Here is a 23,700-nt window from a genome sequence, read left to right on the forward strand (position 1 = left end):
GTTTTAATTTCCCCATCAAATCTGAATAAGATCTTTGCTGGGTAGAGTAATCATGGTTGTAGGTTTTTCTCCTTCATCACTTTAAATATGTTCTGCCACTTCCTTCTGGCTTGCAGAGTTTCTACTGAAAGATCAGCTGTTAACCTTATGGGGATTCCCTTGTGTGTTATTTGTTGTTTTTCCCTTGCTGCTTTTAATATTTTTTCTTTGTATTTAATTTTTGATAGTTTGATTAATATGTGTCTTGGCATGTTTCTCCTTGGATTTATCTTGTATGGGACTCTCTGTGCTTCCTGGACTTGATTAACTATTTCCTTTCCCATATTAGGGAAGTTTTCAACTATAATCTCTTCAAATATTTTCTCAGTCCCTTTCTTTTTCTCTTCTTCTTCTGGGACCCCTATAATTCGAATGTTGGTGTGTTTAATGTTGTCCCAGAGGTCTCTGAGACTGTCCTCAGTTCTTTTCATTCTTTTTTCTTTATTCTGCTCTGCAGTAGTTATTTCCACTATTTTATCTTCCAGGTCACTTATCAACTCTTCTGCCTCAGTTATTCTGCTATTGATCCCATCTAAAGTATTTTTAATTTCATTTATTGTGTTGTTCATCATTGTTTGTTGGCTCTTTAGTTCTTCTAGGTCCTTGTTAAGTGTTTCTTGTATTTTCTCTATTCTATTTCCAAGATTTTGGATCATCTTTACTATCATTATTCTGAATTCTTTTTCAGGTAGACTGCCAATTTCCTCCTCATTTGTTAGGTCTGGTGGGTTTTTACCTTGCTCCTTCATCTGCTGTGTGTTTTTATGTCTTCTCATTTTGCTTAACTTACTGTGTTTGGGGTCTCCTTTTCTCAGGCTACACGTTCGTAGTTCCTGTTGTTTTTGGTGTCTGCCCCCAGTGGCTAAGGTTGGTTCAGTGGGTTGTGTAGGCGTCCTGGTGGAGGGTACTAGTGCCTGTGTTCTGGTGGATGAGGCTGGATCTTGTCTTTCTGGTGGGCAGGTCCATGTCTGATGGTGTGTTTTGGGGTGTCTGTGACCTTATATTGATTTTAGGCAGCCTCTCTGCTAATGGATGGGGTTGTGTTCCTGTTGTGCTAGTTGTTTGGCAGAGGGTGTCCAGCACTGTAGCTTGCTGGTCGTTGAGTGGAGCTGGGTCTTGGCATTGAGATGGAGATCTCTGGGAGATTTTCGCCATTTGATATTACATGGATCTGGGAGGTCTCTTGTGGACCAGTGTCCTGAAGTTGGCTCTCCCACATCAGAGGCACAGCCCGGACGCCTGGCTGGAGCACCAAGAGCCTTTCATGCACATGGCTCAGAATAAAAGGGAGAAAAAATAGAAATAAATAAATAAAATAAAGTAAAATAAACTAAAATAAAGTTATTAAAATAAAAAATAATTATGAAGAAAAAAATTTTTTAAAGTAAAAAAAAAAACAAACCAAAACGGACAGAACCCTAGGACAAATTGTAAAAGCAAAGCTATACAGACAAAATCACACACAGAAGCATACACATACACACTCACAAAAAGAGAAAAAGGGAAAAATATGCATATATCTTTGCTCCAAAAGTCCACCTCCTCAATTTGGGATGATTCGTTGTCTATTCAGGTATTCCACAGATGCAGGGTACGTCAAGTTGATTGTGGAGATTTAATCCGCTGCTCCTGAGGCTGCTGGGAGAGATTTCCCTTTCTCTTCTTTGTTCGCTCAGCTCCCGGGGTTCAGCTTTGGATTTGGCCCCGCCTCTGCGTGTAGGTCATCTGAGGGCGTCTGTTCTTCGCTCAGACAGGACGGGGTTAAAGGAGCAGCTGATTCGTGGGCTCTGGTTCACTCAGGCTGGGGGGAGGGAGAGGCATGGAGTGCGTGCGGGGTGAGCCTGCGGCGGCAGAGGCCGGCATGACATTGCACCAGCCTGAGGTGCGCCGTGCGTTCTCCCGGGGAAGTTGTCTCTGGATCCTGGGACCCTGGCAGTGGCGGGCTGCACAGGCTCCCGGAAGGGGGGTGTGGCTAGTGCTCGCACACAGGCTTTTTGGTGGCGGCGGCAGCAGCCTTAGCGTCTCATGCCCGTCTCTGGGGTCCGTGCCGTTAGCTGCGGCTCGCGCCCGTCTCTGGAGCTCCTTTAAGCGGCGCTCTTAATCCCCTCCGCTCATGCACCAGGAAACAAAGAGGGAAGAAAACGTCTCTTGCCTCTTCGGCAGGTCCAGACTTTTCCCCTGACTCCCTTCCGGCTAGCCGTGGCGCACTAGCCCCCTTCAGACTGTGTTCACACCGCCAACCCCAGTCCTCTCCCGGTGCTCCAACCGATGCCCGAGTCTCAGCTCCCAGCCCCCGCCCGCCGTGGCGGGTGAGCAGACAAGCCTCTCGGGCTGGTGAGTGCTGGTCGGCACCGATCCTCTGTGCGGGAATCTCCCCGCTTTGCCCCCCGCACTCCTGTTGGTGTGCTCCCCTCCGCGGTCCCATAGCTCCCCACTCCGCCACCCACAGTCTCCGCCCGCGAAGGGGCTTCTAGTGTGTGGAAACCTTTCCTCCTTCACAGCTCCCTCCCACTGGTGCAGGTCCCGTCCCTATCCTTTTGTCACTGTTTATTCTTTTTTCTTTTGCCCTACCCAGGTACGTGGGGAGTTTCTTGCCTTTTGGGAGGTCTGAGGTCTTCTGCCAGCGTTCAGTAGGTGTTCTGTAGGAGTTGTTCCACGTGTAGATGCATTTCTGATGTATCTGCGGGGAGGAAGGCGATCTCCGCATCTTACTCTTGTGCCATCTTGAAGCTCCCTAATCAACAGTGCTATTTATTAATAGAGAACGCTGAATCAAAGTCACAAATAATGAGATTTTGTGTGGGTAATGCTGTTAGAGATAACATACTTTTTTTTTTAATGGTTTTAGACTCCCCAGCCTAATTTCATATCCATGTTAAAGGTTTAATTTGTGGAACAAGTAGATGTAGACACAAGCAAAGGAAATAGCAGAATTGCATGCCATGGTCTCTAAGTATTTGAAAATAACATATATTCTTATCTGTAGTCTATTTCAACAAATGACAGCCAAGGGCATTCCTTGAACCACCGAAGTTAGAAATAGCTGCAGCTACACGATTCCCAACTCTGAAAAATTTCTTTGTTACCTCTTGTTTCTCCTTTTTTCCTGGCAGTTCAGGCCAATTGCAAGTGCTCTTCACATTTATTTTGACCTTGATTCTTTTTTTAAAAAAAATAAATTTATTTATTTATTTATGGCTGAGTTGGGTCTTTGTTGCTGCATGTGGGCTTTCTCTAGTTGTGGCGAGCGGGGGCTACTCTTTGTTGTGGTGTTCGAGCTTCTCATTGCAGTGGCTTCTCTTGTTGCGAAGCACAGACTCTAGGCACGCAGGCTTCAGTAGTTGCAGCATGCGGGCTCATTAGTTGTGGCACGCTGGCCCTAGAGTGTGCAGGCTTCAGTAATTGTGGCACGTGGGCTCAGTAGTTGTGGCACGCGGGCTTAGTTGCTCTGCGGCATGTGGGATCTTCCCAGACCAGGGATCGAACCCGTGTCCCCTGCATTGGCAGGCGGATTCTTAACCACTGCCCCACCAGGGAAGTCCCCGATCTTGATTATTTTAACCAGTTTCCCAAACCTTCATCATAATTTGCCCATGGCTCTCATTTTCCCTTCTCTGTCCATATCAAGCAACTTCAAGTTCCTTGATCTTTTGATTTCCTTTGTGTTACTGGCTGTATTTTGTCTTGGATGATGTCTTTAAGGCCAGCTTTGGCACTGTGAACATTATTTCCTTCTTCAGATATGTGAGAGAGCAAGTTTATAACCAGGTCTGCCCAGTCTAGAATTAGGCACTTATCTTTAGGACTGAGGAAACCGTTCAAGAGAAACTTTAGCATCTAATTAAATTTTGGATAGTTAGGGATCAAGGAAGGAAAAGAATGACAGTTTCTAGGGGCTAGGGAAGTCATGCAGTATGTTCCTGGGGCCTGGGTCCAAGTGGGGAGGTTAGTTAAGGCACCACACAAATATTTTTTGCACCCCTGCTGCAGGCAAGGCCCTATTCTAAGACAGAAGATATAGCAGATAACAAGGAACACAAAGTCCAAACGCAAACTCTCAAGGACTTTATATTCCAGCAGAGGATCCATACTGTTAAGCAACGAAGCACAGACTTAATTATGCCATTCAGGTGGGCGTCTGCTCAGTTCCTGCAGAATTGTACACTCCTAACTCCCCATGTTTATTGTTCAGAAACATAACTGGCTATTAAATATTCACTGGTCTTTAGGGCTTAAAGGTATGTTTAAAAGAAATAAATAATTAAGCTATGATTTATAATCTTAGTCTTATCCATTCCTTTTACAGTGAGTTAAAAACCCTTTTCAACCTTTGGACGAACACCGTATTATAATGTGAGATTTCTTGGTTCTCAGGGACTAGCTATAGGTCTATTAGGAAAAATTTCTTATTTCTTAGCAATGGATAATCTCAGCTCCTTGCTGATGTTTTTCAAGTTGTTTGCAGAGATGGCCTTAGGTTTTCTTTTTTGTTTGCTATGTACTGTACAAAGCCCTTGCTTTCAGTGGTAGAATTAAGTACATAGGGAACAAGTCCTTGAATCTGTTTACTTATCCATTACCTGTGACGAAGAATGGTGTTGCCATGACCTCTCTCCCAGGTTGTAACTGTAGCTGTTGTGTGCACAGTGCTGAGATCGCAGATTAGCTCTGAGCCCCCGGGGGTGCCAGGGCAATGCAGAATAACTGATCGTGGCTGCGTGCAGAATTGTTCTGAAATGACACTCAGACCAGGGCTCATCAGAAAAGAAAACTATGATTGATAAGTGGAATCTGCTGTGGGCAAGGAAGGGCGAACGTGTACTGTATGAGCCAGGAATTTTCCATTCCATATATATTGACACCCTGGGAATGGCTTGACCTTGTGGCTTCAGGTTTAATCTTCCCCAGGTATGGGGATCATTTATTCTATTTTGAGTAGAATGTTTTAGACACCATTTAAATAATCTAGCTCTCCTCCCCATTCCTAATGAAGTTAAATTGATTTTCTTATTCCCCAATAGGAGCACATTCAGCCTGCTGTCATTGGTGGCTTATTCCGCTTAGCCCACATCTGAGAATAAAAACTGTTATTAAGTGGTGAAGATACAGTGGTAAACTATAGTCACACTGTCCTAAACTTAGGAAAGACACGTGTGCCTAATGCAGAACCGTTACACACACTCACTCACACACACGCACGCACAGTTTAAAAAATCCCTTTATGCATTTTACTTTACCCTTTTCTGTATTTTTTTTCAATCTAGAATAGACTCCTGGGTGTTTTTCAATTTAGAGTAAAATTATTAGAGTACACTGTGTGTGTGTGTGTGTGTGTGTAGAGTAGATTACAAGACAGATTGTATTTCTTGTGGGTCATGGTCAATACAGTTTGAAAGTCACAGTTCAGACCGTACTCCTTTTATAATCCCAGAGCCTTAGGGGAGAGAATAGTTTCTTGCCACTTATGGACTGCACGTGTAGCATCAGTCTCAATCACACCAAATCCACGTGCTGCTTTACTTTGGTTGTTCAAGTAAAGCTTTGGAGGCATGAATTTGGGGCAGGAGTAGTAAGCAAGGTCCGCTTAAAATGCTTTCCACACATACGGAAGCACAACACGAAACCCTGAGCAGTTACCTTTATGAAGGCCCAGGCTGTCATGGCCCCCTTCTCCATGCTCTGACTGACCCCTGAACTAGTGAAATGGCCCTAGGTCCCATCCCAAGTGAAAACTGCTCTATGTCTGCTTAGCAAAAATTAAGGAACGAAGATGTATTATTCTGCCCGACCTGTGTCTGGAAGCGTGGTCCACCTCCAATTCCTCGGACAGCACACGAAACTTACTACATTTCATAGTCACTTGTGACTCCGACCAGGGTTTCCATAGCTGCAGCCATTTCCCAGCTGCCTGAAGAGTGATCACAGCTTATCTTCACTACTCAGTGACTTACGCAGCCAGATGCCATTTTGGGGTGACCATCATTAGATTCATAAAAGCTATAAATCCGACCCATGAAGAGGAGAGACAGACCGCGGTCAAAAGGGCCAAGGAGCACAGGCCACTTTCCCGGCAGAGCCCAGCTTCCAGTTTCTCTTCTGGCTGCAAGTGGGAGGTCAGGGTCCAGACTGAACATGGGGGCGGCAAGAGGGGCTGCCTGGGAAGGCCCAGAAAGTTCACTGGGGGCCCCTGAGGTCCATCGTCAGACTCCTCATGTTAGTATAAAAGTAAGTGGTTCCTTGTTTAAATGATGTGGTGAGGAAGCACAAAAAGAGGATTCCCTGGTGGCACAGTGGTTGAGAGTCCGCCTGCCGATGCAGGGGACACGGGTTCGTGCCCCGGTCTGGGAAGATCCCACATGCCGCAGAGCGGCTGGGCCCGTGAGCCATGGCCGCTGGGCCTGCACGTCCGGAGCCTGTGCTCCGCAGCGGGGGAGGCCACAACAGTGAGAGGCCCGCGTACCGCAAAAAAGAAAAAAAAAAAAAAAAAGAGGAAAATTGCACTTAGGTAGTTTTAAGGGCTAGAAAGGGGTCAAATACCTAGTTCTTCAGTAGCCTGGCAGGATTGGGAGAGGAGCCCTATACTTGAGGGGAAGGGCTTCCACGGGCCTCCAGTGGGTGGTCTGGGATGAATCTCAGTGCTTTTGTTCCCCCCTCACCTTCAGCAAACTATATTCTTCTTGTCAAGTATCTGCTTATTAACACTGGTAAAATTTTCAGGGTACATAGGGCACGACTCTTTTGCAGTAAAATCTTAAAACAGTGGACATATTTTCAGATTCCGTATGTTGTGAATACATTTTTAGTAATGAACAGGTAACAGCTGAGCCTGAAACTGTAAGTGAACCAGCGCTCAGTATCAGGTACTGGGAGGGCCCTTTCCCAGTGTCCTTCCTCTTTCTAGCTTCTTCTGGCGCAGGCGCTGGCTGAGGCAGTGGCTTGGAGGTCTTATGTTGTATTTTCCCGTTGGAGGTTCTGAGTTAAATGGGCCAGCTTAGGAGCTAGTGCTTGACTGAGCTTTCTTCTAGCTATTTTTTTAAATGTATTTTATTTAAATTGAAGTATAGTTTATTTACAATGTTTCAGGTGTACAGCAAAGTGATCCAATTATATATATATGTATCTATTCTTTTCCAGATTCTTTTCCATTATAGGTTATTACAAGATATTGAATATAGTTCCCTGTGCTATACAGTGGGTCCTTGTTGTTTACCTATTTTATATGTAGTAGTGTGCATCTGTTAACCCCAAATTCCCAATTTATCTCTCCCCCACCCCTTCCCCTTTGGTAACATAAGTTTGGCTCTAGCTCCTGCCTTCTTTACAGTTGTCTCTGCTGTGGGTGGGAGGAGACAGTAGGGGGACAGAAGCTCTGGGCTCTGCATCTGTGCTAAGAGGCAGAAGGGCCTAGAACCGGGCCTTCCACTGTAGTACCGATTGTATGATGTGTGACTCTCACCTGTGCTCTGAGCCCTTCTCTTACTCTTCCCCAGGGTTCTTCCTCCACCAGTTTTCTTCACTTTCTCTACCACGGAAGCGCCTTCCCTCTGTTGGCTCTTTTTTCTCCAGCATGTAACAATCTTTGAAAGCAATCTACCTGTCCTTCCTTTCTAAGTCCGACAAGGTAAACAGGTGCTACCTATAATCCCTACTTTATAGATGGGGCAATGGGTCCAGAGAGATTAAGTGTAAACATGTGGCACATGTGCTCTAGAAAGTAACTTCCATGGAGGTTAGAGAAAGTGTTGACAACAACACTGGGTTGCCTCCCCAAAATCAGAGGCGTGAACAACTATACCTATTAATCATCTTTTGAGCAAATTTTTTTTTTTTGTACAGAAACACTGATTAGGAAAGACTGGTCATTATAAACTACAGGTGAGAAAATGGATTGTTTTCTTAAAAACTGACCACAGGCACATGGATAACTAAATATTTTTATTTGACATCTGGATTCAATTTCACATATATTTGCATAAATTATGAATAATTATCTCTAATGATTGACTATGCACAACTGCACGCTAGTTCACCTGATCCCACTTTCACTCTCCACTTACAAGGCAACCGTCACTGTTGTAGCACCAGAAAGAAGAGAGCTGCTGGTCCCTTTCCTTAGGGCAACACCGGCTTTGCGCTTTGTAAAGCTGCTGGGCAGGTTCTGCCTGTTTTACATTTTAATAATCAGGCCAATCATTTTAAAATTTATTATGAAAAGATAATACCAGAAACCATTAAGGCCAGAATAAAATGCAGTTCTAGCATCCCAAGCTAGAAGGAATTATTTTTTCAGTGAAAGGGAATACATATAATACAGAAAGAGCTAATATTATTAGACAGAAGTAGCCTTTGGTGTTAAGCAATTATGAACAGGAGGAGGGTTATGTGCTGGACAGCACGGAGCCTCAACAGAGCCTTCTCAGGTTCAAACCTAAAAACAGTTTTCTAGGGCTTCCCTGGTGGCGCAGTGGTTGAGAGTCCACCTGCCGATGCGGGGGAACGCGTGTGCGTGCCCCGGTCTGGGAGGATCCCACATGCCGCGGAGCGGCTGGGCCCGTGGGCCACGGCCGCTGAGCCTGCGCGTCCGGAGCCTGTGCTCCGCAACGGGAGAGGCCACAACAGTGAGAGGCCCGCGTACCGCAAAAATAAAAGCCAACAGTTTTCTAGGATACATGGAATGATTAATAACATAAGAATGATCAGTCCTGAATTTTAGAGTGGAATAATCCACATTAGTTTTCCAACTGAGTGTAATTTACTTTCTTAAGAAATAATGATTTCCCCCCGTCACTGTACAATTGAGATCTGTCATTCATAATGTTTATGAATATAACATATTTAAACATATTTAAAACTAGCAGGCTTCTCAGGGACAGGTTTAGATTCCTGCCAACCAAGGTGAACTGTTCTTGTGGAGCATGAAGTTGTTGGCAAATGAGGTCAGAGGCACAGCTGCGGAGGTCAGTCATGGGTGTTTTTGATGGCCATGGTCCAGAGGAGGGGATGGTCTGTTTCCACAGTCACAACACCAGATCCATCGTAGGTATTGGAAGTGCTGACCAGTGTTCCGAAACTAATCCTATGATTTGCTGTAAGAAAATAAGAAAACAAGTTTGGTGAGAGCCAAGCTCCCTCCAGTGGAGAATGGCTTTGTCAAGAGTTACCAAAAAGCAATTAAGCACACACTTTGATAGATGATCTGTAAAATGCGGGATGGGTTAACTTAATACCTGCCCTGCAAACAGACTGTACCTTTTTTTTCTCCTGTGCTTATACAGTTAGGCCCCCACCAGCCATCTGCTTCATACCGAGGAGTGTACGTATGTCAATCCCAATCTCTGGCGGGGAATGGGGAGTTAGTGTTTAATGGGGGCAGTGTTTCAGTTTAGGAGAAAAATTCAGTAGCTGGATGATGGTGAGAGTTGCACAACAGTATGAATGTACTTAGAGCCACTGAACTGTACAGTTAAATATGGTTAAGACAGTATGTTTTATGTGACTCTTACCACAATAAAAAATTTTTTTAAAAATGTGGGATAGGTGAAATGTATGATATGAGATTCTAAACCTGAAAGTTTCTATAGCTTGTTATAACCAGTCATCCTGGAGTTGGTTATTGGTTATTTACCAGTTTGGGATATATGTCACTCTCAATACTAAATTTCATGAAATTTTTTTTTTTCCTTTACCAGTTGTAAAACCAAAACCCATTTCTGCAATAGGTTACTTCCTTGCCTGGGTGCAATTTTAATCTTTCTTGATGATTCTGAATTACCTTTTTTTTTTTTTTTTTTTTTTTGCGGTACACGGGCCTCTCCCTGTTGTGGCCTCTCCCGTTGTGGAGCACAGGCTTCAGACGCGCAGGCTCAGCGGCCATGGCTCACGGGCCCAGCCGCTCTACGGCATGTGGGATCCTCCCAGATCGGGGCACGATCCCGTGTCCCCTGCATCGGCAGGCGGACTCTCAACCACTGCGCCACCAGGGAAGCCCCAGAATTAACATTTTTATATTTGACTAAGCTCTATAAAAATACAGTTTTAGTTTTAATTATAAATGATATGGGGCAGAAAGCTAATTACTTAAAAATAAAAAGCATGGGATTTTGGTCATTTTTTCTCATAAAGAAAAGCCAAAGTGAACAAGGCTTGCTTTCTGTAAAATTAATCAGAACTCGGAGGTCAAAAAGCAGACTTCCAAATGTGTAATCTTGAGCGTGCCACTTAAACTCAGCATACAATGAGGGCACAAGATGAGATAATCCTTTAAATTACTTAATTATGAAAATAAAGGCTTTGGAGTTAAGGTATATTATTAGAATTTATATATTTATAAATTACAAATTTATAAATTACATAATTACATATAAATTACGTTTATATATATATATATTTCCTATCAAGTTCGTTGAAGTTAATACCTGGGCACCCATTGATAACCTTACTTCCCTTTGCTTATAAAAGAGCAGTTCACGGTATCAACATGACTTGAAACCATGACTGTCCTGCAAACATTCCTTGATAATCAGTACCGATTTCTTCGCTAAGAAATTAGAAAGAGAAAAGTAAACAAATGTTATGGAGAGAAATAAACAAATGTCAGAGTCAGAAAAGGCCCCTTTTCCTTCAAACGAAGTTCAACAATGAAGTTACACAGCTTTGGGGTAAATAATTCAATTATAATGGTCACTTCCCGCTAGAGGGAGCCTGTTATCTTTCTGAGGAAATCTTGAAAAGGCAATTTAAAAATTCAGAAGTAGTATTATAGGATAATTATGACATCAGTAATTCACACAGTTTACTTATTAAAACTCAAACTATTTCTTTACTAGTTACTAACGTGATTAGTAAACTGTCAACACGTTTACTAATGCAAACATGAAGTTATAAAGTAAAACTACAGGAATACAAGAGTGAACCTCGTGTGACTGTTGCCCTAACAGGTAACTCAGTGCAAGAAGCTTTCGCCTCTCAGTAATCTGGAGCTTTTCTGAGACGATGTTTCTGAGTGATATTTATGATAAGCACATAAATTTACAAATCCAGGCACTATTACATAGATAGTGAGTCTGTCAAGGAAAGAAGCCTTGCTCTCCTGAAGGGTGACTGTGCCTGGAATCCGGGTGCACCAGATCCCTACTGACATCCATCCCAGGCCCAGGGTTCCCAACAGCCCTCTGAGGAAGGGCTGGGGAACAGTTTACACATTTCATACCATTTATTCAGAAGTGCCTCAGTGGACCAGCTTTACAGTGGAAACCCCCCAGGGAAGCGCCAGGTGCACACAACCCACCTGAACGTGAAACAATGTGTTTAAGATTCTGGCAGCTGATTAAGTTAAAATCCTGTTTTTTACCTGGGCTCAAAGGACATGAGTGCAAAATTATTTCTCTAGTTTGTAGTTGCACGTAAATTCCTTTCCGATTTTCTGAAGGTAGACTATGGATTTTGGATTGTCCTAGGTAGACAACTATATTATATATATTGGCTTTTCTAAGACATTGTTGCATCCTAATTAAGTCTTAAATGGGAAAAGAAGTGAAATAGCTTTATTAGGGTATGAGAAGGTACAGTTTTTACTTTGCATGAAATATATAAGGCCATTATTATCCAGGCTTATAAATCATGTTTTCTTTGTATTTTGTAATGTTAAAAGAACCAGTTATTAAACATTTCTTAGTTGGCTTTGGGCTGCTGTAACAAAATGCCATAGGCTGGGTTGCTTAAATAGCAGACATTATTGCTCACAGTTCAGGAGCTTGGGAAGTCCTAGATCACGGTGCCAACATGGTTGAGTTCTGGTAAGAACTGTTTTCCTGGCTGGTTTTCAGACAGCTGCCTTCTTGCTGTATCCTCATATGGTGGAGAGATCTCCTGCCTCTTCCTCTTTTTATAAGGGCACTAATCCATCATGAGGGTCCCACCCTCATGACCTAATCCAACCCTAATTATCTCCCAAAGGCCCCACCTCCAAATACCATCACATTGGAGGTTATGGCTTCAATATGTGAATTTGGGGGGACTCAAATACTTAGTCCATAACAATAATTACAATTAATTAAAGGTTACAGTGAAATTGATTTGATTATCTCCAACTTTATGGAAAGTAGAATAAAAATGATAGAAAAAAAAGATGAATAAACTGAAACATAAAATCATGAAATTCTATTGACTATGTCACTACAATTATTTTGGAGTATGTTTTCTCCAAAGAATCATGCTTTTGGACAAAACTTTCAAAAGTCTTCCTTAGAAGAAGATCTTTTTTTTTTTAAAGAAAATGTTTGGAATTAATACTGAACTCCCCTCTCCCCAGATGTTTGAGGGTCAATCATGAAATAAAATACATAAGACTGACAGAGAGATAACTTCCTGCAGATAGCAATACAACAATTACTTCCTTTTATTATTTTTTCTTCCAGTTTTATTGAGAGATAATTGACATATAATAACACTGTATAAACTTAAGGTGTATAGCAAAATGACTTGACATATGTATATATTGTGAAATGATTACCAAAATAAGTTTAGTTAACATCCATCACCTTATATAATTACATTTTTTTTTCCTTGTGAGAACTTTAGTGTCTACTCTCTTACCAACTTTCAAATATACAATACAGCCTTGGCAATGATACTCGTCATGTTGAACATTACACAGCCAGTACTTAAATTTATCTTAAAACTGAAAGTCGATATCTTTTGACCACCTTCACCTCATTCTCTCCACCCTCTGCCTCTGGTAACCACAAATCTGATCCTTTTTTCTATAAATTTGAGTTTTTTAGCTACCACATATAAGTGAGATGGTACAGTACGTGTCTTTCTCTGTGTGACATTTCATTTAGCATAATGCCCTCAAGGTCCATTCATATTGTTGCAAATAGCAGGGTTTCCTTTTTATGGCTGAACGGTATTCCACTGTATATACACCATATCTTTATCTATTCATCTGTCGGTGGAAACTTAGGTTGTTTCCATGTCTTGGCTATTGTAAGTAATGCTGTAATGAACATGAACATGGGAGTGCCATTACCTTTTGACATAGTGATTTTGTTTCCTTTGGATATATACCCAGAAGTAGGATTGCTGGTAATATGGTAGTTTTATGTTTAATTTTTTTGAGAAACCTCCATACTGTTTTCCATAGTGGCTATACCAATTTACATTCCCACCAACAGTGCACAAAGGTTCCCTTCTCTCCATATCCTCTCCAGAACTTGTTCTCTTGTCTTTTTGAATGACAGCCAATCTAATAGGTATGAGGTCATAACTTATTGTGGTTTTGACTTGATTTCCCTGACTAGTGATGTTATCTACCCTTTTCATGTACCTATTGGCCATCTGTATGTCTTCTTGGAAAAATGTCTATTCAGATCCTTTGGCCATTTTTAACTTATTTTTTTTTCTTTTGAGTTGTGTGAGTTCTTTATATATTTTGAATATCAACCCCTTCTCAGATATGATTTGCAAATATCTTATCCCATTGCTTAGGTTGTCTTTTCATTTTGTTATCGTTTCTTTTGCTGTGCAGAAGCTTTTTAGTTTGGTGTAGTCCTACTTGTTTATTTTTTATTTTGTTGCTTGTGCTTTAGTCTTTTGTGCTTTGGTCTTTTGCCAAGACCCATGTCAAGAAGCTTTATTCCTGTGTTTTCTTCCAGGAGTTTTATGGTTTCAGGTCTTATGTTTAATTTCTTAATCCATTTTGAGTTAATTTTTGGGAGTGATGTAAAATAGGGATCTAGTTTTACTCTTTTACATGTGACTATCCAATTTCCCAGCACCATTTATTAAAAGGACTGTCTTTTCTCCATCAAGTATTCTTGGCTCTCTTTTCATGTTAGCTCACTGTATGTGTTGGTTCTCAATTTCTGGGTTCTCAATTCTGTCGTATTGGTTTATGTGTCTGTTTTTATGCCAGTACCGTAATGCTTTTATTATTATATCTTTATAATATAGTTTGAATTCAGGAAGTGTGATGCCTCCAGCTTTGTTGTTCTTTCTCAGGATTGCTTTGGCTGTTCAGGGTCTTTTGTAGTTTCATATGAATTTTAGGATTTCTCTTTCTTCTGTAAAAAGTGCCATTGGAATCTTGATGGGGATTGCAATGAATCTATAGGTGGCTTTGGGTGGTATAGATATTTTAACAATATTAATTCTTCCAATCCATGAGCATGGAATATCTTTCCATTTATTTTAATCTTCAATTTCTTTCATCAATGTATTATAGTTTTCAGTGTAGAGATCTTTCATCTCCTTGGTTAAGTTTATTCCTAAGTATTTTATTGTTCTCGATGATATTGTAAATGAGATTATTTTTCAGATAACTCATTCTTCGTGTATAGAAATACTTTTGATTTTTGTATGTTGAATTCTGTATCTTGCAACTTTACTGAATTCATTGATCTAACAGTATTTTTTTTTTTTTGGTTCAGTGTTTAGGCTTTTCTATACATAAAATCATGTCATCTACAAACAGAGATAATTTTGGGTCTTCCTTTTCAATTTGGAAGGCTTTTCTTTCTTTTTGTTGCCTGCTTTCTCTGGCTTGGACTTCCAGTGCCATGTTGAATAGAAGTGGTGAGAGTGGACATCCTTGTCCTGTTGGAAAAGCCTTCAGTCTTTCACCATGGAGTATGATGTTAGCTGTGGGCTTGATATACATGGCCTTACTTTACTGTATTGAGGTGCATTCCTTTTCTATAGCTAGTTTGTTAAGAGTTTTTATCATGAATAGATGTTAAATTATGTCAAATGCTTTTTCTGCATCTATTGAGATGATCATATGATTTTTATCTTTCATTCTATTAATGTAATATATCACATTTATTGATTTGCATATATTGAACCATCCTTGCATCCCAGAGATGAATCCTACTTGGTCATGTGCTTTTAATGTGCTGCTGAATTAGGTTGGCTGTTTTGTTGAGAATTTTTGCATCTATATTCATCAGGGATATTGGCCTGTGGTTTTCTTTTCTTGTAATGTCCTATTTGGCTTTGATATCAGGGTAATACTAGCCTTGTAAAATGAGTTTGGAAGTGTTCTATTCTCTTCAGTATACCTGGATATTTTGAGAAGGACTGCTGTTAATTCTTCATTAAATGTTTGGTAAAATTTACCAGTGAAGACATCTGGTCCTGGACTTTTTTTGGGAGATTTTTGATTAACAATTCAATACCCTACTAGTAATTGGTCTGTTCAGATTTTCTAGTTCTTCCTAATTCAGTCATGATAGGTTCTAGGTTTCTAGTAATTTATCCACTTTTTCTATGTGTTGGTGTATAGTTGGTCACTGAAGACTCTTACGAACCTTTGTATTTCTATATTATCAGTTGTAATGTCCCTTCTTTCATTTAAAATTTTGTTAATTTGGGATCTCTCTCTTCCCCTTGGTTAGTCTCAATAAAGATTTGTCTGTTTTGTTTACCTTTTCAAAGAGCCAGCCCTTAGTTTTATTCAGTTTTCTCTATTTCTTTCCTGGTCTCTATTTATTTATGCTCTAAACTTTATTTCCTTTTTTGGCCAACTTTGGGCTTAGTTTGTTCTTCGTCTTCTAGATCCTTGAGGTGTAAAAGTTCGGTTGTTTATTTGAGATCTTTCTATTTCTTGAGGTATGCATTTATAGATATGAACTTCCCTCTGAGACCTGCTTTTGCTGCATCCCATAAGTTTGTATGTTTTGTTCCCATTTTCATTTGTCTCAAGATACTTTTAAATTTCTCATTTAATTTCATCTTAGATCGATCTACTGGTTGTTCAGGATAGTACTGTTTAATTTCCATGTATTCATGAGTTATCCAGTTTTACTCCTTTTACCAATTTCTAGTTTCATACCATTGTGGTCAGAGGAGATATTAGGTATGATTTTAGTCTTGGTTAATTTGCTAAGACTTGTTTTGTGGCCTAATGCATGATCTATGCTAGAAAATGTTCTGTGTGCATTTGAGAAGAATGTGTATCCTGCTGTTGTCAGACAAAGTATTCTGTATATGTCTGTTACAACTTAGTCAACAGTGTTGTTCAAATCCATTGTTTCCTTATTGATTTTCTGTCCGAATGATCTATTGGTTATTGAATGTTGGGTATTAAAGTCCCCAACTATTTGTTGTTGTTTGTTTATTTCTCCTTATAATTCTGCTAATGTTTGCTTTATATAGTTAGGTGCTCTGATGTTGGGTGGGTGCATAAATATTTACAATTGGTGTATCTTTTTGATGGATTGACCCCTTTATTGTTATATAGTGAAGTTCTTTCTCTTCCTGTCATTTTTAGCTTAATGTCTATTTTGTCTGATATTAGTATAGCTACCTTTGTTTTTTCTTCGTTATCATTTGCTTGAAATACCTTTCTCCATTCTTTCAGTCTCAGTCTGTGTCATTGAAGCTAAAGTGAGTCTCCTGTAGGCAGTATATTGTTTGATATTGTTTTTAAGTCATTCGTCCAATTTTGTATCTTTGATTGGAGAATTTTATCCATTATGTTTAAAGTAATTATTGATGGATAAGGATTTACTATTGCCATTTTCTTACTTGTTTTGCTGACTGTTTTGTAGCTCTGTTGTTCCTTGCTTCTTATTCTGCTGTCTTCTTTTGTGTTGATGACTTTTTTTGTATTGGTATACTTTCACTTGATCCTGATCTCTTCTGTAATAGGTTTTTCCTCTGTGGTTACCATGAGCCTTATATAAACTATCTTATATTTATAATATCCTATTTTAAGCTGACGACAACTTAACTTCAATAGCATCTCTAAAATTACAATTTACTTCTCCCCCATCACGTTACAATTTACATATTTTTTATATTATGTATACAGTAACAGACTATTGAAGTTATGGGTTTTTCTTAATACATTTTAAAACTTTTAAACTAGAGTTGTAAGAGAATTATGCACCACTATTACCATATTAAATAACTTTGATTATTTACCAATACCAGGAAGTCTTATACCTGTGTTCATCTGATTTTATCATGTAAATTAGCATCACTTTATTTCGCTTGAAGAACTCCCTTTAGCATTTCTTGTAAGGCAGGCCTAGTGGTGATAAACTCAATCAGCTTTCATTTGTTCAGGCACTTATTTATCTCCCCTTCATTTCTGAAGGACAGGTTTGCCAGGTATAGTATTATTGTTGACAGTTTTTTTTTTTTTTTTTTTCCCCGGTACGCGGGCCTCTCACTGTTGTGGCCTCTCCCATTGCGGAGCAAAGGCTCCGGACGCGCAGGCTCAGCGGCCATGGCTCACAGGCCTAGCTGCTCCACGGCATGTGGGATCTTCCTGGACCGGGGCATGAACCCATGTCCCCTGCATCGGCAGGCGGACTCTCAACCACTGCGCCACCAGGGAAGCCAGACAGATTTTTTTCTTTCAATATTTTGAATATATTACCCATTCTCTCCTGGCCTGAAATTCTCTTTCTGTCTTTGACTTTTGGAACTATTTGGTTTAATCTGTTTGGGGTCCTTTGGGCCTCATGGATTTGTATGTGCATTTCTTTTCTCATTTTCAGCCGTTATTTGCTTTATATACACTTTCTGTCCCTTTCTCTTTCTCCTTCTGGGGTACCCATAATGCAGATATTGTTTCTTCTGATGGCATCCTATAAGTTCCATAGGCTTTCTTCACTCTTTTTCATTCTTTTTTTTCTTTTGTTCTTCTGACTGGATAAATTCAAATACCCTGTCCCTGATTCTTTCTCTGTCACTGATTCTGTCTTCTGCATGGTCAATTCTGATTTTGAAGCTCTCTATTGAACTTTACAGTTCAGTCATTGTATTCTTTAGCTCTAGGACTTCTGTTTGGTTTATTTTTGATGGTTTCTATTTTTTTTTCTTCATCTCGTTTTGTTCATGCAATTTTTTCCCCCGAATTTTGTTATCTGTCTTGTAGTTCACTAAACTTCTTTTAAGAAGATTATCCTGAATTCATTGAAGTTCACAGATTTCCATTTCTTTAGTGTCAATTATTGGCATTTTATTAGTTTCCATTGGTGGTGTTGTTTACCTGATTTTTCCTGATCCTTGATTTCTTACATTGGTATCTGCACATCTGAGTAAACAGTCTCTTCTTCTAGACTTTACAGGTGTGCCTTGGCAGAGACAGTCCTTCACCAGTCAGCTCAGCTTGGGGTTCTGGACATGTGAGCTGACAGAGTCCTTGGGCAGGGGGAGCCTGCTATTAGGGTCTTCTTTGTGGGCAAGGCCACTGCCTGAGCTTTGAGGTTGTGGGGTATGTGTTGTGGCTGAAAACAGTTGGATAGGACTGCTGGCTTGGTTCTTTGCCCAAGTGAGGCTGTTGGATGGGGCTCTGTAGTTGCCTGGGTTCTCTGGTCAGGTTTCCTGGATGGTCAGACTTGGTACTATATTTAGCAGTAGTTGGGGCTATGATGTAGCTTCCCTGCTTGACCAGGGCAGCAGAATGGACCCCATGGCCAGCACAGCCCATGGTTTAAGGACCCAGATCAGGCAGGATTGTGCGCCAAATTCTCTGGCCACGCAGAGTTGCTGGTTTTGCAGTGCAAATGGTGAGAACCACTGGTTGTGCTCTCTGCTCAGGTATCACTGTAAGTGGGGCTGTAGGATGGGCTATGCCAGCGGTCCCCAACCTTTTTGGCACTGGGGACCGGTTTTGTGGAAGACAATTTTTCCATGGACCGGGGCGGGAGGTGGGGGGATGGTTCAGGCGGTAATGCAAGGGGGAGCGAAGGGGAGCAGCAGATGAAGCTTTACTCGCTAGCCTGCTGCTCACCACCTGCTGTGCGGCCCAGTTCCTAATAGGCCGCAGACCGATACTGGTCTGCAGCCCAGGGGCTGGGGACCCCTGGGCTACACAGTTTCCCATGTGCCTGGTTAGGTTTCCTGGTTGGGCATGCTGAAGGCTGTATTTAACAGTGGGTAGGGCTATGAATTAGTTTCCCTGCCTGGGCGGAGCCACCAGACAGGCTCTAAGGCTGACACGTCTCTTATTTGGGGGCCAATTTAGGCAGAATCATGCACCAAGTTCCCTGGCCTGACAGGCCACCATCCTGGCTCTGCATACGGGCAGGGCCACTGGCCAGGCTCTCCATTCAAGTGCTGCTGTAACTGTGGTTGCAGGATGAGCTACACAGACTCCCAGGAGCTCTGGTCAGGTTCCTGCTCGGTAGGGCTGGAGGTGGTATGCAGCAGTGGGTGGGGCTGTGAATTAGCTTTCCTGTCCCGATGGAGTGGCAGAACAGGCTCCATGGCTGGCAAGGGCTCACTGTCTGGAGTCCTGAATCAGGCAGATCTGCGCCCTGCCAAGCTCCCTGGTCGGAATGGACCACGATCTTGGCCCTGCAGATGAGCAGAGCTGCTGGTTGGGACTTCTACTTGGGCACCACTGGGAGGAGGAACAGGGCCACAGTCCGAGCACTCGTTGCTATAAATCCCTTCCCCCTTCTCTGTCACAGTCACGTCCCCAAGTCCCCTTAGATGCCCATAAGGCAAGACTTGAGAAGGCATCCTGAGAAATGACCCATGATGCTGGAGGAGCCGGGTGGATTTTCCCCTGGAGGAACTGCAGGCCTGGAGAGCCAGCCTGGGGGAGGAGTGATGTGGTCCGGGTGCAGCTGCTCCTCTGAACTTTTCTAATGTGGTCCTACCTCATTCTCTGTGATACAGGGGGTGCCTTCAGCCTCACCCTTGTATTCTAGGATTTTCACAGTGGTGTCTTGTCTATAGATAGTTATTAGTTGGTCTTCTTGTGAAGGGGACTGAGGTTGGGAATGACCTATGTTTCCATCTTGATGATGTCACTCCTTCACAAATTAACTTTTTCATTTCTACTCCAGAGGACTCATCCAAAACTTTGGCTAGCTGAACATTTACTTTCAATTCAACATTTAGAACCTATCTAGATTCAGATTTTTTCCATCTTTATTTGCAGAGAGTACAGCAGAGCTAAACATAGTTGTTCCGAGACAAGTCACTCAGATCAAGCCCTGTTTTTAACTATAGACAAACATAAAAGTGATAGCCATGTGTAAAACTATAAGCAATCTGTGATAAACATAACCTAAAATTGCTTGCTCTGTTTGAATATAAAAGTTGTGTCTTATCTATTTGCTTCAAAGACATGATCATCAGTTGTTTTAAGGACAGTTGTAGTCTAATGATAGAATATTGGCTGGTGAGGATGGGTTAAGTTCCTCTTCCAATGAAATTTAATGTGAATTACATTAGGGAACACAGAGGCATAGTCTGACTCTGAGCTTTTCATATTTTAGAGAAACAGAACTTAAAAATATGAAAAACATGAAAACTGGTTTTATAATTTTCATCCATTATATCAAAGTATGTTCTTTCCCAGAGGAAAGGTTGAGAATTAGGCACTTAATATTCTGTTGTTTTCAGTGATGTCCTATAGCTTTTCTCCAAAGCTGGAAAGACTGAAGACTGCAAAGCAGAGGCTGGCAAATTGGTAGAATTCAAGTATTCAGCTCTTTTCCTGTCAGTTGGAGGGGGGTAGGGCCATTTGTCCTGGCTTCCTACCTTACCTCTGCAAGCTGGTTTAGTGGGCTGTGCTCCTTTGAACTGGTTGACAGAGTGTAAAGGAGTACTCTGGAGGCCTCTGATGCTCTCAAGCGTTGGAAAGCAAGAGCAGGAAGCGTTTGTTCCCTCTGCACCTGTGTGATTGCTCTGCTCAGGTGTTTTTTACAGAGGCGGCATCTTGCTGTCAAAAACTATGAACCCCGTCATGATGAGGTTAATAAGTCAGACCTAGGTTCAAACCTTGGCTTTACCACTCTCTAGCTCTATATGAACTCAGTTATTTAACCTTCTGACTTCAGTTTCCTCATATGCAAAATGTGGATAATAATGTCTGCTTCACAGAGAAGTTGTATGGATTATATAGTCAAAATTCTAACACACAGTAAGTATTCAAGGAATTTCCATCCCTTTTGCTTTCTTCCGTTATTTTGTCAATAAAGTAGATCAGATTTTCCTCTCCTACCTTAAGAGCCTTTTAAAATGAAAAAAGAGAGATGTCATGATTTGAACAATAAGCAAATGCCTTAATTCAAGTGACTAGTTTATAGCCAGCTGAGAGACAGAATGAGATGAACTTTGCCAGGCTAGGTTATGTGTGATGCTTAAAATCATTTCAGGTGTCATCTGCATACATGTACAAACTCATTTGTCATCTGCATACATGTACAAACTCATTTGTCTGACAGATATTTATGAAGGTTATACCCTGTGCTGGCATTAAGGATACAAACATGAGTGTGTCTGCTTTCAAGGACTTCACATTTTAGTAAAAGGTGAAGACATATATACAGTCCAATTCAGTGGACAGGATGGAAGCAGGAGGCAGGAGCTAATGAGGATGGAGCCGGAATGGCTGTGTATTCTAGTGAAATGGGGAGGAATCCCCCAGAGGCCTGGCTTCCCAAGAATCTGTGGATTGACACTGGTTATCTGATAAAAATAAATTATTTAAAAGGTAATGCAAATGTATCTAAAAATCAGCAAAACTGAGAGAGTAAAAGAGAAGGGAGTGAACAAACTTTGTCTGGGAGATGCTACTCAAAGAGGTGGTATTTGGGATGGAGTAATTCTCATTCATTCAAGACATTATCTGAGCACTTACAGTGTTCAAGGCACAGCAGGCTTTTATCTGTAGTTTACAGATGAGGAAAATGAAGCTCAGAGAGTTTAAAAACAGCATTTAGACTTATAGTGGTTCTTGAAACTTTTCAAAAATTAAATTGCTATATTACACTTCCATTTTCTTAAAGGCAGAAAGTCAAACTATTTCTAGTTTAGAGGTGTAGAGTACATGCAGCATCTACTCTCTTAGCAAGTTTCAATATTCAATTCAGTATTATTAACTATAGTCATCATGCTGTATATCACATCCCCATGACTTATTTATTTTATAACTGGAAGTTTGTACCTTCTGATCACCTTTACTCATTTCTTCCACCCTCTCACCTCCCATTTCTGGCAATCACCAGTATGTTCTTTGTATCTATGAGACTGGTTTTTAGTGTATTTTTTACATTCCACATATATATCAGATCATCCTGTGTTTGTCTTTCTCTGTCTGACTTACTTCACTTAGCATAATGCTCTCAGAGTCCGTCCATGTTGCTGCAGACGGCAAGGTTTCCTTCTTTTTTATGGCCAAGAAATATTCCTGTGTGGGTGTGCATATTTATAAAATCTCACATTTTCTTTATCCATTCATCCACTGATGGACACTTAAAGATCTTAAAGTTGTTTCCATGTCTTGGCTATTGTAAATAATACTGCAGTGAACATGGGGGCACAGATATCCTTTCAAGTTAGCATTTTCGTTTCCTTTGGATAAATATCCAGAAGGGGGATTTCTGGGTTAGATAGAACTTCTGTTTTCAATTTTTTGAGGACCCTCCCTACTGTTCTCCACCATGGCTGCACCAATTTACATTCCCACCAACAGTGCACGAGAGTTCCCTTCTCTCTACAGCCTTCACAACACTTGTTATCTTGTCTTTTTGGTAATAGTCATGCTAACAGGTGTGAGGTGAGTATAACTCACTATGGTTTTGATTTGCATTTCCCTGATGATTAGTGAGGTTGAGCACATTTTCATGTACCAGTTGTCCATCTGTATGTGTCTCATATGGAAAAAAAGTCTATTCAGATCATCTGCCCATTTTTAAAATTTTTTTGCTATTGTATGAGTGCTTTATATATTTTGAATATTAATTCCTTATCTGATATATTGGCAAACATTTTCTCCCTTTTAGTAGGTTGATTTTCAATTTTGTTGATGGTTTCCTTTGCAGAAGATGGCTTCCTTTCCTGCATAGAGGCCTTTTAGTTCAATGTAGTCCCACTTATTACTTTTTTGCTTTTGTTGCCTTTCCTTTTGGGGTCAAATCTAAGCAAATCACTGCAGAGTGGATGGCAAGGAGCTTTTTCTGTATGTTTTCTTCTAGGAGTTTTATGGTTCAGGTCTTATGTTAAAATCTTTAATCCATTTTCAGTTCAGTTTTGTGTATGGTATAAGATAGAGGTCTAGTTTCCTTCTTTTTGCATGTGGACATCTAGTTTTCCCAACACGATTTGTTGAAGAGATTGCCTTTTCTCCATTGTATATTTTTGTCTTTTTTGTTGAAAATTAATTGATCATATATGCATGGGTTTATTTCTGGGCTGTTTGGTTCCACTTGACCTATGTGTCTTCTTTAATTTGAAATATAGTTTACAATCGGGAAGCATGATTCCTCCAGCTTTGTTCTTTTTTTCTTAAGCACTTTTATTGGAGTAAAATCACTTTATATTGCTCTGTTAGTTGCTGCTTTATAACAAAGTGAATCAGTTATACATAAACATATATCCCCATATCCCCTCCCTCTTGCGCCTCCCTCCCACCTTCCCTATCCCACCCCTCTAGGTGGTCACAAAGCACCGAGCTGATCTCCCTGTGCTATGCGGCAGCTTCCCACTAGCTATCTGTTTTACATTTGGTAGTGTATAGATGTCCATGCCAATCTCTCACTTCGTCTCAGCTTACCCTTCCCCCTCCCCGTGTCCTCAAGTCCATTCTCTACATCTGCGTCTTTATTCCTGTCCTGCCCCTAGGTTCTTCAGAAACTTTTTTTTCAGATTCCATATACATGTGTTAGCATATGGTATTTGTTTTTCTCTTTC

The 23,700-nt window shown here is 41.0% G+C and overlaps 1 protein-coding gene across 4 annotated transcripts in view; it reads right to left on the minus strand.

Annotated features, from left to right (window-relative positions):
• Positions 1–7,963: 7,963 nt before the first annotated feature.
• The window catches only part of TPK1 (thiamin pyrophosphokinase 1), a 334,385-nt gene continuing 318,648 nt past the window's right edge, over positions 7,964–23,700 (minus strand). For all 4 annotated transcript variants that reach the window (XM_060021056.1, XM_060021054.1, XM_060021055.1 and 1 more), the window contains one exon: positions 7,964–9,125. In XM_060021056.1, the coding sequence (XP_059877039.1) occupies positions 8,998–9,125 (128 nt within the window). In that variant the 3' untranslated portion in view covers positions 7,964–8,997. The remainder of the gene's footprint in view (positions 9,126–23,700) is intronic.

Source organism: Delphinus delphis, chromosome 9, assembly GCF_949987515.2.
Source record: "Delphinus delphis chromosome 9, mDelDel1.2, whole genome shotgun sequence".
Taxonomy (NCBI): domain Eukaryota; kingdom Metazoa; phylum Chordata; class Mammalia; order Artiodactyla; family Delphinidae; genus Delphinus; species Delphinus delphis.